The 18640-nt window shown below is 42.5% G+C and overlaps 1 protein-coding gene across 2 annotated transcripts in view; it reads left to right on the top strand.

The window, feature by feature from the left end:
- Positions 1-1197: 1197 nt before the first annotated feature.
- The window catches only part of ST8SIA6 (ST8 alpha-N-acetyl-neuraminide alpha-2,8-sialyltransferase 6), a 132393-nt gene continuing 114950 nt past the window's right edge, over positions 1198-18640 (top strand). Inside the window, exons 1-2 of one of the 2 annotated variants that reach the window (XM_017529774.2) lie at positions 1198-1639; positions 2130-2228. In XM_017529774.2, coding sequence (XP_017385263.1) covers positions 1539-1639; positions 2130-2228 — 200 coding nt within the window. In that variant the 5' untranslated portion in view covers positions 1198-1538. The remainder of the gene's footprint in view (positions 1640-2129; positions 2229-18640) is intronic. The other variant, XM_037739001.1, reaches the window with a different exon arrangement.

Below are 18640 nucleotides of genomic sequence, written 5' to 3' on the forward strand. Positions count from 1 at the left end.
TGCCAGCATGGTCAGGTTCTGCTGAGAGTCCTCTTCCTGCTTGGCAGAAAGCTGTCCTCTTGCTGTGTCTTTACACTGCACAGGGCAGAGAGAGAAGGCAAATTCTCTGTGGCCTGCTCTTATGAGGGAACTAATTCCACCAGGAAGCCTCCACCCCCTGAACTAATCAGGTACGAAAGGCCCCAGCTCCAAATACCACCACATCTCATTGGGGATTAGGGTTTCAACATACGAATTTTATAGAGACACAAACATTCAACCCATAGCAGTGGTAAAAGAAAAACATCAGACAAATTAAATTTAGCACAATTTATTTTAGCAAAGGATTCATGAATTGGGCAGCACTCACAACCAGAGGAGGGCCAGTGAGTTCCACCCAGTGCTGTGAGCAACAAAGCCTGATAGGCCAAAGTCGGAAGCACAGCAGAGAAATTGATTGGCTATAGCCATGCAGGCTGCTATATTGGGCCTGATGTAATGAGTTGGCTGCATGTGATTGGCCAGGAGCCCCCTGTTTATTACAGCCTAAGGTAGGTTTCCATTGTTAGGTGGGGACTCAAAGTAGAGACAGCCTTAAGCTAATGTCCTCTTGCTTATTTAAGAGCAGTATGCAAACGTTTTCTGGAAAGCTTCGAATGGCAAATATTTCAGGCTTTACGGGATATGCCACCTCTGTCACCACTACTCAATTCTGCCCTCGCAGCCCTAGATCATACAGCTGTATACAGACAGGGATAATACAAAGTCATGGGCATGGAGGTTTTCCAATAAAACTGCTTGCAAACACAGGCAGGGGCTAAATCGGCCTGCGGGTAGTCATGTGCTCACGCCTAAAAGTCTCCTAGTCCCTGATACCGGTTGGCTGTCCCTCTGAATCTAGGTGAAGTAAGCACAGGTTACTGCTTCTGTTCAGTGTCATGATCCACCCAGCAACTCCCCAGTCCCCAGCTTTCTTCATGCGTGGGAGGATCTGGCCGAGCGACTGCACAGTTTTGAAAGTTTTTGAAGCGGCCCATTTCTCCCCTCGTCTTTGCAGGCAGAGTTGTAGTGTGGCTGGGTGGGCTGCGTGGGCTTCCGGAGGACGCGCGGGCACTTGGGGCGAGGCGAGGGCGCAGAAAAGTTGGAGCCCAATCAGCACGGAGTTGAGCTTCCGCGCCCCAACCTTCAGGTGACCCCGCGCGGCGGCGGCGGCAGCAGCAGTGGCGGCGGCGACCGGAGCCCGCAGCAGCTCGAAGCGCCTCCGGGAGGACAGGCGGCGAGCTCGGCGAATCGTCATCTGCCAGCCGAGCGTGGAGCTCCGCGGGCCAGGGTCCGGGTGGGAGCCCGGAGCGAGCCCGGACGCGGCTTCTGCCTCCGCCCGCCGCGGAGATTCCGCCCACTGGGCTGGGGGCGCCACTCGCCGCCGCCTGTGAACGTTGTGGGTGCGCGGGGCTGCGGCCACGGCGGCAGTGGCGGCGGCGGCGGGAGCCGCGAGTCGGGGCCGCCCGGGCTGCGCTTCGCCCAGGCAGCAGCGGCGGCGGCGGCGCCTGTGGCTCAGGATGCGGCCGGGGGGCGCGCTGCTCGCCCTGCTCCCTAGCCTGCTGCTGCTGCTGCTGCTGCGCCTGCTCTGGTGCCCGGCAGACGCGCCCGCCCGCGCCAGGTAACCCTCCTGCCCGCCGCGCCCAGCGAACCGCGCGCCGGGTGTCCCCGGACCCCCAAGCCGCTCATTGCCTCTGCTTGGGCGCGGAGACTTTTGGCCGCGGCGGGGAGCAGCCGACGGGCGGCGACGGCCTGAGAGAGGAGTGGGGGAGGGGGTCGCAGGGAGGCGACCCTTGGAGCGGTGGGCAGCGCCTGGGGAGCAGAGGGACCGGTCAGGGCTGCGGGGGCTCCGGCGCTTATCGCTGTCGGCTAGGCAGCTGCGGAGCGGGACCTGCCGTCGGGTTCCCCGTCAGGATCCCGGGCTCCCCATTCTGGTCCTTGCTGTCTCTTCCTTCCCGCCCTAAGGCTCTTCCAACTCTGGGGTTGGGGATCTGGACGGGGAGCCGGGGAGCGCGAGATCTCCCCGCCAGGCTTGGAGCGCTACGCCCAGCCTGTCAGCTACCGGCTCCCGGCGGGGTGTAGCAACTTAAGTTTTCTCCCCGGCTGTGCAGGATCGTGGTGGAGGAAAGCAGGGAAGCCACCCACGGCACTCCCGCAGCGCTGAGGACGCTCCGGAGCCCGGCGACCGCGGTACCGCGCGCCACGAACAGGTACAGCGGGCTCCCAGTGCTGGCGGACTGGGGCTCAGGGGCTGCGAGCCGGGCGCGGGGCGTGGCTGCACCGGCTTGGACTCGCTTGGAGTGGGCAGGCTGGGACGACGCGATTAAGCTCGAGTGTGTGCGTGTTTGGAGAGGGCTGGGGTGGGGGGGGCTGCACTCTTCACACGCTCTCAATTCTCTGAGCCTTTCCTTCGATGTGGATGGTTTTTGAATCAAGGGGGAATCCTCCAACAGCTGCATTTGAAAAATGGGTGCTGAGTTTCCCTCTCCACGACGGTGTGTTGAAAATCCCCCGAGAGAGGCAGCTCAGCCTGTCTTTACGGAGGGATTTGGTTGGTTTGCTTTTTGTTTTCAATGCTTTAAAGTGCACCCGTGTTTAGATTCAGGTTTGTTCTGTGTGCTAGGAATGATTTTGCCCTTAGTGATTGGAGGCTTGTTTTTCTTATCCTTCATTTGTGTGTTTATTCATAGGCAGTCATTGTTTTTGTTTCAGATTGTAAAAGTAATACGGCTTTGTGCAGAAAGTTAGAAAATAGAACTGTATAAAAGAAAATGTTACTCGTTCAGAGTCCTTACCTCTCAGAGACCATATTCAGGTTGGTTTTGGTCTGTATTTCTTCCAATGGTCTTTTCTATATACATATGTTTGAAAGATAGAGCTGAGATTATACATTGTAGTTTATGTTCTTTTTTTGTAAAAAAGCATAGACCTACACCTGTCATTAAATTTCCCTCCCCCCACAGAAACATTGCTTTGGATTGTTCCATAATTTATCATCTGAACGTGCCATAATCTATTTAACAGTTTCCATTTTCAAACATTTAGGTTACTTTTTGTTTTTGTTTCATTTTGTTTGCCATCAGTAATTCTATGAAGTGCATCCTTGTATGTAAATCTTTATCTTCGTTTCAAATTAATTGCCCAGGACGGACTGATAGAAGTTGGGATTATTAAGTCAAAGAGTATGCACTCTTTACGTTCTAAGTCACATTGTCAGTTGCTTCCTCAAAGGGTTGAATCAATTTACATATTCACAAGCAGAATGTACTGCTTTCTGCCTTAGCATTGCTATTATGATTGCAATCTTCCATAAGGTCTCTTTTCCTCTTTTTATCTCTTGCAAATCCTTTTTCTTCTGTGCATGCTTCTCTATATTCTTGGCTCTTGGATCCACCTTAATCTTCTGATGGTACGACTCCAGGTAGCTCCAGCGAGGCTCTAAAGAAGGGTCTGGAAATGGCTGGAAGAAACCCTGAAGTGAGGAACACCATGGCTGCCACCCCTTCAGTGCAATTTCACAGCATATTAGAGGCACTCGGACCTCCTGAAGTAACAAAAGCTTTTGAGAAAAATAGTGTCCTATAGTTTCATTCTACTCAGGTTGGTGTACTATAGGTAGCCTAGCTTTCTTGATTAACTGGGAAGCATTCCATCTTTTCCCAAGTCCCGTGGCTATTGCCAATTCTAAGGTTGCCCCTTTGGGAAAGTTTGAAAGAATGTACTCATTAAATGATTTGATCTCAGGTCGTTTTTAGAAGTGATTCTGTGACGAATTTTTCAGTTTCTTTTGACATACTTCTTTTCTACTTGGCATACTTCTTGGGCTAATATACCTAACTCATATTTCTGAACAAGGCCCATTTTATTAAGCATTTTAAAATTTATACTATTCTTCTGTGTTTGTAAAGGCCTCTTTGTCTTTTGACAATGATGTCCCCTTTATCATTTATGATTTTGATTATTTATGGAGCAGGGGTGCAAATTTTAACCCACCATACTCCTTGGTTGTATAGAGAAATTGTAATCCCTTCATTTTTCTGGAGCTGGTCTGACATTCCCCATGAGCTCCACGGCAATGATGCTGATAGCGATAAGGAGAGCCAACGCTGAATGAACTCTTTTTATGGGGCAGACACTGATCTAAGCGCTTAACATTTTTAATTTAAAATTTTTTTGAAATAGGTTTGGGGGTAAAGTGCATTTTTGTTACATGGATATATTGCCTAAGGGTGAAGTCGGCATTTTAGTGAAACCATCACCCAAACAGGGTGTATTCATTGTACCCAATGGATAATTTCTCAGCTCTCACCTCACTCTCCCACCTCTGTCTCCAGTGTTCAGTATTCCACAGTCTGTGTCTATGTGTACCCAGATGGAGCTCCTATTTACAAAAAAAATGTGGTATTTGATTTTCTGTTTCTGAGTTATTTCATTTAAAAGAATGGCCTCCAGTGCCATCCCTGTTGCTGCCAAAGACGTTAAATCCTTCTTTTCTTATGACCGAGTTGTAGTATGTGGTATGTATATATGCCACATTTTCTCTATCCAGTCCTCTGTTAGGAGACACTTAGGTTGATTCTATGACTTTGCTATTGGGAATAAGCACTTTTCCTTTAATTCATTTAATCCTTAAAAATACTAAGAGAAACTATTGTTACCCTAATTTTTATAGATGAGGGAATTGAAGCAAAAAGATTAAGTACATTGCCCACAATCACAGAGTTAACACATTGTGGAGTCTGGAGTGAAAGCCAGGCCAGGGGAATGCAGAATCCCACACATGTAATCTCCCACTGTGTTGCCTGTCATAGGTGCTGGGAAAGATGGGGTGTGTGTGTATGTGTGTGTGTGTGTGTGTGTGTGTGCGCACGCGTGTGTTCAAAACGTTCGATCCAGGTGAAAGCTTAGATGTGACAATTTAAGACACTCTTTCTGGCAATATTTATTCTTTCTGAGAACAAATGCCAAGGCTCTCAGATTGCTTCTACCCTCTCTTCTCACTTTAAGATGCCATCCAAGTAGGCTGGGCGCAGTGGCACATGCCTGTAACCCCAGCACTTTGGGAGGCAGAGGCGGGCAGATCACTTGAAGTCAGGAGTTTGACACCAGCCTGGCTAACGTGGTGAAACCCTGTCTCTACTAAAGGATACAAAAATTAGCTGGGCGTGGGGGCATGCACCTGTAGTCCCAGCTACTCAGGAGGCTGAGATGCGAGAATCACTTGAACCCGCGAAGGGGAGGTTGCAGTGAGCCAAGATTGTGACACTGGACTCCAGCCTGGGTGGCCAGCCAAGACTCTGTCTCAAAAGAAGAAAAAAAAATGACATTCAGGTATATTAGGGAGGGCACCTTAGGTGATGCAGTGGTCAAGTCAAGGGTTGGAGCTCGTGATCACAGTTTCTTTTCATTCTAATCTACAGGGTGACGTTCATCCTTTTCCATCTGGTGGCCAGGCACCCTGTTGAGAGTCAGTGATAAGACCTGCAGCTTGTGGCTCTTTCTTTTCCCTCAGGTGTTGCACCTGGTGGTGCTCCTGGCTGTCTTGGCCTCACCTGAGATCCTGCTGATGTTACCTTTCAGGAATCTGGCAAAGATTCTCTTTTGGTCCTATCTTGGGTTGTCTCTCTGTGACATTTGCTATGATGCCACTCACTCAGCTGTTGCTAGCTAGCTTCACAGCCAGCCCCTCACCTATTTCTGGGCCTCATCTAAACATATAAGAACCAAAATTAGGTTCAGAAAACTAAATATCAGGGCCTCCCTCTACTTGCTCCACCAAGTAGATGTGACCCTACTCTTGTTTATCTCGGGATGGGGTATTGCCCAAGAAGTGATGTATTTCAAAATCCTAATTGGAGGAGGAAGCAAAGCCCTTCTGTCCTTGTTATTACTCTTGCCACTAGCTTTTTATTGCCCCCATCCTTCTCCCTCTACAAGCCAAAACTTCTTTTTTTCTCTCCTCCCCCTATTGACTCAATTACAGAAATGCGCAGGCTTCCCTCTTCTGTTTCATATTCTATTTGCCCTGATGCAAACCTCCAGGTCTAACTCAAATTCAAGCCTTAATGATAAATTGTTGGGACCAGAGGAAAAAGTTTGGGAATGTTCAAGGAGCTGTGTCTTCCAGGTAAGATGGTTAATGTACTAAAGTGGGAGGATGAAAAGAATTTGGAATATATTCTCTTACGGCTGCAGAAAATTCTATTTTACTTGTCTAAAGTGGATTGTTACCTTATTTTCTCTCTTTGCATTCTTTCAGGAAAATGTCTTAATCTCTCCTTCCTCCCTGCAAAGATGTTTCAAGTTGACTAGGGGAAGGTCGAATACTCAGAAAGTCAAAAGAGAAAAATAAACTACCAGTTTTCAAAATATAACTCCATTACAATGGATCCTTTCTTTTGCTAATAAGTTTTGGGTTTTCAGTGGTTTGCTTGTTTTTTAAATAACTAGCTCTTGGATTTATGTCTCAATTTATATATATATATTTCCATGTTCTGTTTCCTTTGTGTTACTTTTATCTTTGAAAATATTCTATTTTTTCAGCTTAATGTCTTGAAATGAATACTTGACTTATTTATGTTATTCTTTCTTTTTTTTGTAACAAAAATATTTTAATACTATGAATTTTCTATTGAATGTAGCTTTGGACTCATTTCTTCAGTTTCTATATGTAATGTTTAGATTTTTAAAAATACATCTAAATTTTATATAATCATTAGAAATGAGGGGTTGAAATGTTGTGAGATTAATGAAATGGTCAGCACAAGCTTGTGTAACTAGCTAATTTGGAGTTCCATGGGAACATCCACGTCTCGGCTATGATTTGGCACCTTTTGGTGGCAGCTGTCCATTTTGGCTTTAAACATCTGTGGTGATGATTTGGGATTGTGTGGCAGCCTGTGACTTCCTGGACAGCAGCTGCTGTTATTCTTTGAATGTCCTGGTTTGTTGGTGTCTGTCTCCTTGATCCATCTGGGATTATTGAACCAGGGATTTACCAGAGATAGGGGACCTCACCTTCACATCTCTGTCTTTCTAGAGAGGTTCACCTGCTATTTCTCTTAGTGGCCTTTCTCTCCCTTTCCTGTGGTCTTTTTTAATCTGCAGAAGGACTTTGGCTTGCCCGTACTTGCTAATTGCTAAAGCTGAATAGAAATCCTCAAACTAGGCTGGGCAAGGTGGCTCAGGCCTGTAATCCTAGCACTTTGGGAGGCCAAGGCAGGCAGATTACTTTAGGTCAGGAGTTGGAGACCAGCCTGGCCAACATGGTGAAACCTTTCTCTACTAAAAATACAAAAATTAGCCAGGTGTGGTGGCAGGTGTCTGTAATCCCAGCTACTCAGGAGGCTGAGGCAGGAGAATCACTTGAACATGGGAGGTGGAGGTTGCACTGAGCTGAGATCGCATCACTGCACTCCAGCCTTGGCAGGGCAAGACTCCATCTCAAAATTTACAAAAAAAAATTAATATTCGTTAAATTAATCTATATAGTTTTGAAGGTCATGTAGCAAAGTGATGGGCTTTTCAGTTAGTAATTATTACTTTATTATATACTTTTTCATAAGAAAAATTGTTTTTATTTGAATTGAGTTATTGCTTAACAACCTAGTACTATTTAGATTCTCTTTTCAATGCTTAGAATTTGTTATTTTAAATGATCCCCTCCCCATTTCTTCAGTTCTTTGTTTTTATTTCTTTCTTGGTCATAAGCTTAGTATCTGTTTGCATAAGTCTACTATTTTTAGCATTGGAATATGTATTATAGTTGTGAAACTTTAAATACTTAGGGCACATTTTTTGTTGTTGTTGTTCATGAAAGTTTTTATTTTAAGGAGACTTTTTTTTTTTTTTTTTTTTGAGATGGAATTTTGCTCCTGTTGACCAGACTGGAGTGCAGTGGTGCAATCTCAGCTCACTGCCACCTCTGCCTCCTGGGTTCAAGTGATTCTCCTGCCTCTGCCGCCTGAGTAGCTGGGATTACAGGTGTGCACCACTGCACCCAGCTAATTTTTGTATTTTTAGTAGAGATGGCGGTTTCATCATGTTGCCCAAGCTGTTCTTGAACTCTTGACCTCAGGTGATCTGTCCGCCTCAGCCTCCCAAAGTGCTGGGATTACAGGCATGAACCACTGCTCCCAGCCACAATTTTTACTTTTCATACCTGGGTTCTCTTATTTGATCACAGCTTTATCTTTTTTCCTTTCCTTTTCTTTCTTTCTTTCTTTTTTTTTTTTTTTTTGAGACAGAGTTTTGCTCTGTCACCCAGGCTGGAGTGCAATGGTGCCATCTCAGCTCACTGCAACCTCCGCCTCCAGGGTTCTAGCCATTCTCCTGCTTCAGCCCCCCAAGTAGGTGGGATTATAGGTGCCCACCACCACACATGGTTAATTTTTTTATTTTTTATTTTTACTAGAGATGGAGTTTAGCCATGCTGGCCAGGCTGGACTTGAACTCCTGACCTCAGGTGATCCACCCGCCACAGCCTCCCAAAGTGCTTGGATTACAGTCATGAGCCACGGTGCCCAGCTCTTTTTTTCTTTTTATTCTTAAAACTTTGTAGACATTTTTCCTCTGTTTTGTGAAGTGAATCTTCATTTTCTGTGTTGCATAGTTCTTTGTCTTTTCTTCACCGTCCTCTCCCCAAGTTAATAACTTTATTTCTCTTTTTGATTTTGGCTTTGTCTTTTTCCTCTGCTTTTTGGAATGGCTTCTCAAATTTATCTTCCATGTTACTGAATTACTTTTCCAAAGTGTCACTTCTCTGTTGTGCCCTATCTGAAACAGTAAATTGGTTACATTTTTATTCTTTACAATTATTTTCTTTGAGCCTGAATCTTACTTTATCAGTTTCCATCCCAGAAAGCATCTAAGTGGCGTTTTACATCTCACTTTCCATTTGCTATTTTGTGTTTTCTTATATTTCATTGAGAACATGAAGGGAATATTTTCTAAAGATTTCCTGTTTCTTGCAGTTAACTGTTTTTCAAAGTATGAGTTTTCTCTGCACTTTAAGAGCAATGGTCTCTTCCTACCTTATAGAATATTTAAATAAGTTTTATGATTTTTTTGTTGGTTTTCAACCTAGATATCCCCAAATGAGGAGTCCTCTGTCCCACTGTGCTTATCAGATCGGAGGACTTAGGACTTCTTGCTGTCCACCTTGGGGACTAAAAGATTTCCATTTTGCAGCGTTATGGATACCAGAGCCATATAACCCTTAAACCCCTGAATGTTTAAAATGTGAGCTTTTAAAAAATTGTGATATAATACACATAACATGAAATTTACTAATTTGAGTTTTTGGATACCAGACCCCAAAGCTATCTCTTGCTCTCCTGCCTTGGTTTCATGACTGTCAGAAGTACCTGTATTCCTACGTGATCCTGGTCACCCTGACCTGTTGCTGCTGCCAGGAATGGTGCATGACAAAGGTCATCTAAAACCCTGGGAAGGCTAAGCTTACCGGGCTGTCCCAGTATCTATCTGTCCCACCCTCTTCCTGTGCCAGGGCGCAATGGTCGATTGACTCCCTTTCCTGTTTCCTTTCATTCTTTTAGTGTTGCTGTATAATGCAATACAATACAATAGAATATAATGTAATCAACACGTAATCTCAAGAGGATGCAGGAAGAGAGAAATGAATGAGCACTGGGCACAGAAGCACCCAAACAGTCCTTTCTGCCTCAGGTAGCAGATCGCTTCCTGTGTGGGAGAAGCTACCTGATTTTCCAGTTGGGGCAGGCTCCCTATTCTTAGATAAAGAAAGGCAGACAGTGGGAGGAGAATCAAAACCTCTGTAGTTTTTTTCTCCCTGGACCTGGTCTGTTTCTGAGGTGAAAATTTACATCAGAGCTAGTAACTCCTCAGAGTGGTTCCGTATTTGCTCTTGTCAATGATATCTCTTCTCCAAGCCAGACACATTTCTGAAGCAGCTGATCGGCTGCCACCAAAATGTGCACTTGTCATTTTGTGTAGGCTTGTGCCTGTTTGTAAGAATGTAAATAGTCTGGAAGAGAGAAAATCAGGCACTGTTTACTCTCTGCTGCCTTATACTGAAAAATGTAATAATGTTTTATTTGATATTTTTTGTTGTATATGTTCACAATGGGATCATAACTACAGGCTTTGGAAAATTCAAGGTGAGTGTGAACTAGAGCTTGAAAAAAGAACCATAAAGCTAAACTTAACTCTAGAATACTTGATTTTTGCCCTTTAACCCTCTCCTCTCCACCCCATGCTCCAAAAAGATGAAGGCTATTGGATTTTACTTCCGAGAGCAATAAAAGCTTTTTCACGGTTGTGTCCTTGCTTTTTGAAGTAATAATACTAATATGTGTCCTGATTTTAAACATTTAGAATGCTTTAAAGTTGCCTTGAGTCTGGTTTCCGAAATGCTTTGAAAAGAGGCTTTAAATCTTGCATTCTGGTTCTTTTTCTACGTTCTAATTCCATCTTAAATTGCAACCCTTCTCTTTTAAGACTGAGAGGGACTTCTCCTCCATCTCTTTTCTTGTGTGACTTGCTTTTCTCCTTGCCTTCCTTGTTTGGAAATGGGTTTCACATTTGCTTCCCAGTGCTTTCATTCTCTGTCACCTCTCCGGCTGCTCTGCTCTGGAAAAGCTATCAGGTGCAATTGTCCAGGGCAGCTGACCCAGGTAGAGGGCTACAGAGTATGAGCTGCAGTCACCCCTGAGCTTCTACGGGTGTCTTTCCACACGGACAGGAGAGCCAGGGAGAGTGTGAATGACGCAAATAAATGCCCTGCTAGTCCCTTTCCTTTGTGGCATGGGTAGAGGAACAGGACAGGATTTCATGAAGAAATGGTGTCTGCGTGCCTACCTCCCATTTCAGAGGTTGTTGGAGGTGGAATTTTATTTTCTGTCTCACTCATATAACTCTACTACTTACTTGATAGACTTCTCTTAACAAAGAGGCTGGAATGTTTCTTTTTATGACTCAAGGGACCACATTCGGCAGACGATACCATTCACACATGTATGTTAAAGCAAAGGTGGTTGGTCTCCTTGTGACATAAATCAAGACTTCCTTAGTGGGGTATGTTGTCTGCTCTTGTGTATTTATTCAGTGTCTCCTTATTAGACAGTTCTTTTAAGGCAACGGGTATTAGCATACATTTAAAAGAACAAAAAATCCTGACTGCCCAGTGGAGGCAGGAAAAATATCTTTGGAGAGGTGGTTATAGAGAAGCAGACGTTTTGGCATATTAGGTGCTAACAGTGGAAATAATGAGACCAGAGGCTTGGATACAGCAGAAGGGATATGAAAGGAAGAAAAGGAAAGAAATATATCTCCTCTTCTGCCAGGTGGAGCGATTCCTTTCAGAGTCACTAGTATTTAGCTGTTCTGTGATCTAACGGTTCGAGGGTTCTGTAATCTCTCGTTTGCAGGACAAAAAGAAAAACCCTTTAAAGAGCCACTGGTGCTTTGGGTAAACAGGAGAAAGGTGCTCTTTTTTCCTGATGCCTTGTTTTATAGCTTCCTTTGCCGCTAAGAAGATGGTCATTGCTGTGGTGTATTTATCTATATACACTTAGGAGTTCAGCTTGTCCACAGCTAAGTCCATCTTTTCTATGCTGTCAGATTTAAACACATTTATTATTATTTTTCACCAAGTACTAAGAATGATTTGTACATGCTGTAGATAATCAGTCATTAATTCTCAGGAACATTCATATCCATGGGCATAATTATTTCTAAAGATAATTTTATGGGGCATAACCTGTGCTTTTGCATTTGCCGTAAAACATTTTTTGTTATCTTGCTAGTTATTGTTGTTATTGAAAAATACACCGAAATTCTCTACCATATAATTTTTAAACTGTAGCATTTCAAAAAGTTGAGGTTGTAAAGAGACCATTAATTTTGCAAATGATTAAAGTCTGTCACTGGTTGCTGGAACCTCTGTTGGAATGCTGTCTTTAGAAGCTATATTTGTATTCCACATTTTTTTTGAGATTATATTCCATTATTTCCTAACTCTATAAAATAAATGTGTGGTTCCAACGCCTGGTGTTTCTCAGGTATCTTTTATGGCTATAATATGTATTTTATAATATTGTTGGTACTTCGCTATGTAAGAGGACACCTATATCCTTCATATTTATATGTGCTAATGTGGTTTTAGTGTTTGCACACTAAGTTGTAGGCATATTTTTGTATTTTTGAGCTGGGAGTTCATCCAACACACCAGATTCACTTTGGGGATACCAAAGTACGTATGTTTCCTGTTTCTAGGGAATATTATACATGTAATAGATTGTAGTTCTGGGAGGTGGGAGCCTTGTCTGTCTTCTTTGCCACTGTACTCCAACTACAATCTAGAACACCAGCTTTTTGGGATTGGAGTCTTGTTGCCTTGTCTAGGTTTTTGGAGGTATACTTTACCATGCTGTATTATAGGACAGACAGACAGTGAGATTTACATGATTAAATAGTCAGAGTTTATAGTTGTGTGCTTATGTGTGAGCATACAAAATAACATTTTATAATCGGAAGAGGATGATTTAAACCTGCGGAGTTGAAAACCCATATCTATAATTATTTCTTAAAGGCAAACTGTATATCAACAAAGAATTTGAATAATAAGCTGGTATAAGTCTTATGATATTTGTACTTAGGATAATTTTTTTAAAATAAAAACTTGGGAGATTAAGGATCACATACCTTTTCAGTCAGTGTTAGCACTCTTGCTGCTGTAGGGTTTTGAACACTCTTTGAAAAGCTATAGATCAATGGAAACTGTGTATAGAAATGTAACTTTAGAAAAACAATGATTTAAAAAAAATGCGTCTCTAAGTCAGAAATTCAGTGTTTTTCAGGTTTACACTGGGCGGCTTCTAGAAGATCCTTTTGAATAAAAATGGCATATTTTAAGCTAAAAAGTCTTCACAAAAATTTTTTGATTTTATAGTATATTACTACTCACATATGCAAACCGTGGGCTGGTGTCTTGGAAAAAGCTGTTAACAGCCTGGAAAATATTGCATTTACTAAATATTGCCCACTGTATAAGGTTCCTTCCATTTTTCTTAAGAGTGTGTTTTGGCAGAATGAGACATAAATAACATTTTAAAAGATTGTTTTGGCCAGGTGTGGTGGCTTATGCCTGTAATCCCAGCACTTTGGGAGGCTAAGGCAGGTGGATCACGAGGTCAGGAGTTGGAGACCAGCCTGGCCAGTATGGGGAAAACCCATCTCTGCAAAAAATACAAAAATTAGCCAGGCGTGGTGGTACATACCTGTAATCCCAGCTACTCAGGAGGCTGAAGCAGGAGAATCGCTTGAATCTGGGAGGTGGAGGTTGCAGTGAGCTGAGATCATGCCATTGCACTCCTGCCTTGGTGACAGAGCAAAACTCTATCTCAGAAAAAAAAAAAAAATTGTTTTATATTGTCTTTACCATACAAACAATCAAAAATAGAGCTTGTGTTAGGGCCAATTTCAAATGTAGAACTTTCAAGTAAGTTTTTTAATAAATCTAATTTTATTGAGTTTGACAGATTATTTCCAATGAAACGTAATTAAATTAATTGACAAATTTAGAGGTGGGACTTCCAGATGGTGGAGCGAGGATAGTTTCCAACAAATGGTGCTGGCACAATGGGAACTCTGTAAGCAAAAAGATAAGTTTAGATTCTTACATTACACCATACACAGAAGAATGGTTTCCACATGGATCGTAGACAAAAGCAACAGATGTAAAATGTCCAAAAGAAAACATAAAAGAAAAATTTTGAACCTTGGAGCATATAGAGTTCTTAGATGTGGCACCAAAAATTATATTTTTCCTAAATTAAAAAAAAAGTTTGTGCTTCAACAGACACCATTAAGAATATAAAAAAAGATAAGCCATAGACAGAGAGAAAACATTTATATATCATATATCCAATACGAGACTTTATCAGAATATGTAAAGAACTCTTGCAGCTCAATTAACAAGAAGACAACCCAGTTGAAAAATGGGCAGAAGATTTGAAGACCTATGTTCAGCAAAGATGATAGATAGATGGCTAATAGGCACAATGACAAAATGTTCAACATCATTAATCATTAGGGAAATGTAAACCAAACCACAATGAGATACAACTTCATGCCTTTCATGATGGCTTTTGTAGCAATGCCTCCATGACATGGAGGAGGCTTCCTCCCAAGGTAAGCTCCTACTGCTGAAGCTCATGACAGTGGTTCTTTGGTGGGATCACAGCAAGGTTTATTACTCACATAAGCAGGAAGTCCTGGGGTAGGGTTAGAGGAGGATAAGAAGTTTTAGAACAGGGAGACTGCATAGCCAGTGCAGTGCCCAGGAGTTTGGTATACTCATGAATTTATGGATAGCCCTGAGACCTTGAGGCAAAGCTTTATATTTGAGAAACTATTACAAATTACATTTGAGAAACTATTGAGTTGAGAAACTATTACAAAAGTGACTAAAAATCAGTATCCCTTTGCCTCCAGTAATTTCCTATTGCTTATAATTATGAAAGCTATGGGCCTTGCCATCTGGATTCCCATAGTAATCCCCCATTCAAATTGCTATGATGGCGTGAAGCCAGAGCCGGGATCTGATTTAAGATTGCTGGCACTGAGAGTTCATTTAAGATCTTCCTTTCCTTATTGGAAGATCCACACGGTTCTAGGGAGTGTTGAATCTGTGTTGTACAATTGAAAATACCTCCACTTGTGTTCATGCACTTTGCAGGAACAGCTACATCAATATTTTAGTGCTCTAAGAATTTCTAATAAGCCATTTCCTCCTGGGTGATAACCTCAGCATGTTCTGTAGTGATGGCTCTTCGCTTACCGTTGACCTGGGAGTCTCTAAACTGACACATGGGAAGTGGGAGTAAAGTGAGCCTTATTAGAATTGTGCAGAAGGCAACAGACACAGGTGAGAGATGAGGCTTAGAGATTGCTGGCAATACATCAGACATTCATGGAGGTCCAAGTGCAACTACTTTGGAAAAGAGGTTGGTAATTTCATAAAAAGTTAAACATAGGCAGGGCATGGTGGCTCATGTCTGTAATCCCAGCACTTTGGGAGGCTGAGACAGGTGAATCACCTGAGGTCAGGAGTTTGAGAGCAGCATGACCAACATGGAGAAACCCTATCTCTACTAAAAATACCAAAATTAGCAGGATGTGGTTGTGAGTGCCAGTAATTCTAGCTACTCAGGAGGCTGAGGCACAAGAATTACTTGAACACAGTAGGTGGAGGTTGCAATGAGCTGAGATTGTGCCACTGCACTGTACTCCAGCCTGGGCGACAGAGGCTCCATTCCAAAAAATAAAAATAAAAATAAAAAAGAAGGAAGCAGCACAGAAAGTAATGAACTGTAAATCACAAGTAGTGAGATGTGTAAAAAGCTCAACACTTGAGATATGAATCCGAAAAGCTTGGAGAGGAAAATTCTATCTCAAGAAATGAAATTATCATTTTAAATGAAGAAGATAGCATTTTCAATTTGAAATTAAGTAGAAACTGTAAAATAGAAAAAAAGGTGTCATTTAGAAGGTGGTTTGTAAGGTTTTTTATTTACCATAATATGTCATCTTATGGAGACTGTGAAGCACATTTTGGGAAAGCAGTTGGAGTTAGTGACCAGCACACTGGATTGAATAAAGAATTGTTACCTCTGAAAATGTGATTGAATTATATGAAAAGTCTCAAAAGGTAAGCATTATTTTAACAAGGTCTGTGCAGTATTCTCTTGGTCTCAATCCCTTGTCCTCAGAGATAATAGTTTGCCTTTCCTTTTAGTACAGAGAAAGTGTCTTTTACATGGGAATTTCATCTTTTGCTTTTAATAAATATCACAAAGGTCAAAATGATTTTCTTTGTTATCTTGTGGTTTCCAAGTGTCTTTACTTAAATAGTCAGTATGACGGAATAGCTGAGGAGTTTTGGAGAAACAGAGCTTAGCTTAGAGAAAGATAAAGAGGATGAGGTGTAGAAAGGGAAGGGAAAGGCTTTGGACCGGAAAGTCTCAGCTAGCTCAGAGACAGTATTTTGAAGCGAGGCAGTCTTTGAGTCCTGAATGTGTTTTGGAGCCTTGAGATACCAATTGAGATATGCCTCCTATTTGTACTGTATTTTATAGCTGTGACTTTTTTTTTTAGTTTAGTTTTCAGAAAAACAGACTCTTTGAATGATCTCCATAATGTTTGTGTATGCTACCAGCTGGAGTCCCAGAGCGAGGAGCTATATTGGCATGCCTTTGAATTTTGAGAGCCCATTTGTAAATAAATTTATTGAGGTGATTCAGTTTAGTGCCAAATACACAAAAGCCAAATTAAACTCTAAGTGTGCAAATGAATTGGAGAATAAAGTACATACTGGAGAAGAGTTAACATCCTTCTTGATGAGTATGTACTTTTTCCAGGGTGAAAAAACTCTCCCTAAACAGGAGATCTCATAACCATGAAGGGGAAAGACTTCTCATAATCAATTCCCAAATAAAATAAGCTCAACCAAAAAATAAAATAAAATGAAGAAAAACAGAGAGTTAATCCAAGAGAGACTCACCACGTGGTAAAAGAGGCAACCTACAGAAACAGGGGGACCCAAGTTTGGGTACCACAAGCCATATTTCCATGACCTGTTGTTGATCTCTCTAAGGTGAGTCTGCTTCAGACCCAACTTCTGACACCAAGTATGCTGAAATCAAAATAAAATATAGAGATGTTCCAGGCATAGTGGCTTACACCTGTAATCCTAGCACTTTGGGATGCCAAGCAAAGAGGACTGCTTGAGGCTAGGAGTTCATGACCAGCCTGGGGAACATAATGAGACCATGTCTCTACAAACTAAAAATTAAAAAATAAAATAAAATTAGCCAGGTATGATGGCACATGTGTAGTCCCAACTACTTGGGAGGTTGAAGCAGAAGAATTGCTTGAGTCCAGGAGTTCAAGGCTGCAGTGAGCTATGATTGTGCCACTGCATTTGAGCCTGAGGCAACAGAGCAAGATCCCCTCTCAAATATGTGTGTGTGTGTGTGTGTGTGTGTGTGTGTGTGTGTGTGTGAGAGAGAGAGAGAGAGAGAGAGAGAACGAGAGAGAGAGAGAGAGAGATGAATCTGTAAGTGAAATGTTTGATTTGAGAATCACAGAATTGCAATTTGGGGCATACAAACAGACAGGGTGGTCTCAGGTATGCCTGAAGAACAAAGAGAAGGTTGTGAATTTGTATTAGCTAGCTTTCATGCTGCTGATAAAGACATACCCTAGAATGGGTACTTTACAAAAGAAAGAGGTTTAATGGACTCATAGCTCCGCATGGCTGGAGAGACCTCACAATCACGGTGGAAGGTGAAAGGCACATCTAACATGGTGGCAGACAAGAGAAGAGAGCTTGTGCAGGGAAACTCCCAGTTATAAAACCATCAGCTCTCATGAGACTTATTCACTATCCTGAGAATAGCACAGGAAACACCTGCCCCCATGATTCAATTGCCTCCCCATTGGTGCCTCCCACAACACATGGAAATTAAAGATGAGATGTGGGTGGGGACATAGCCAAACAATATTGGAGTTTTGTCAGAAAGAGAAGTAATATGTACAATTTTGAAAGAAAGCTCATTGGCACTCTAGAAGATTTTGTGAGCTGGCAAGCTCTAACTGGTGAGTGACCGTGGTAAGTAAAACTAGTCTTAGAGTCGTAGCAGGACATTCTAGCAGCTGCTACGTAAAACTCATCTTAGGGTTACAGCACATTGTTTTAGTAGCTCGGTTTGTGGATAATTATTGAAGCAGGTACTACGTGCTGAGTGCTTACCCCCACCCCCACTGGTCCCTTGACTGCTTTATTTGGGTATGGCAAGAATCACCCAGTTCACACAATCAGCTTTCACAGAAGTAAAGTTGTGTTGTTGGGATATGAGAGGATGTAATTATTTTTGAAGAGCACCAACTTTTAAGAAGTCTCCTTAGGCAATCCACATTGTTATCAAAAATATCTTGAGGTGAGACATAGACAGAATGGACAAAGTCCTCCATTAACATTTGGATTTATTGCATTGCCCCCCATTTTGTAAGCAGTTCAAGTCAGGGCTGAAATGCTGTATATTTAAGATAGGGAACAGTCACCCAAATGGGAGTCCCTGTGATGTATGGGGCTTTGTGTCAAGCTCAATAGGACCAAGGAAGTTTAGCAATTATTCGGCTGTTACTAAGCACTAGGTTTCAGCAGCTTTGTATGATTTCAGTTAATTCTTACCACAATGTTATTATGTAGAACTGGTAATATTCTCATTTTACCAAAGGAGAAGCCAAGTCACAGAGAGGTAACTTGCCCGAGGCCATAGATCTGAAGGCTATGTTCCTCATGGCCTTTGCCCTCATGGGAATTAGACTCCAGAGATAAGTCGAAGTGTGTCTCATAGGAAATGCAGGTTGATCTTTCTGGACATTTAGGGGACCTTGGAAGGAGGTGAGCACATGTGTCAGGCTTTGGGGGACAGAGGGCCTTGGAGAGACCTAGAGGTGATAGAATTTGGCCTAGAAGCCACATATACTGAAAGATAAAGAGACCAACCCAGATCTTTGAACCTCTTCAGATTATGAAGTCAAACGTAATGAATTCAGATGTGCAGCAGCAACAAGG

Source organism: Cebus imitator, unplaced genomic scaffold (genome assembly GCF_001604975.1).
Source record: "Cebus imitator isolate Cc_AM_T3 unplaced genomic scaffold, Cebus_imitator-1.0 Scaffold61, whole genome shotgun sequence".
NCBI classification, from domain to species: domain Eukaryota; kingdom Metazoa; phylum Chordata; class Mammalia; order Primates; family Cebidae; genus Cebus; species Cebus imitator.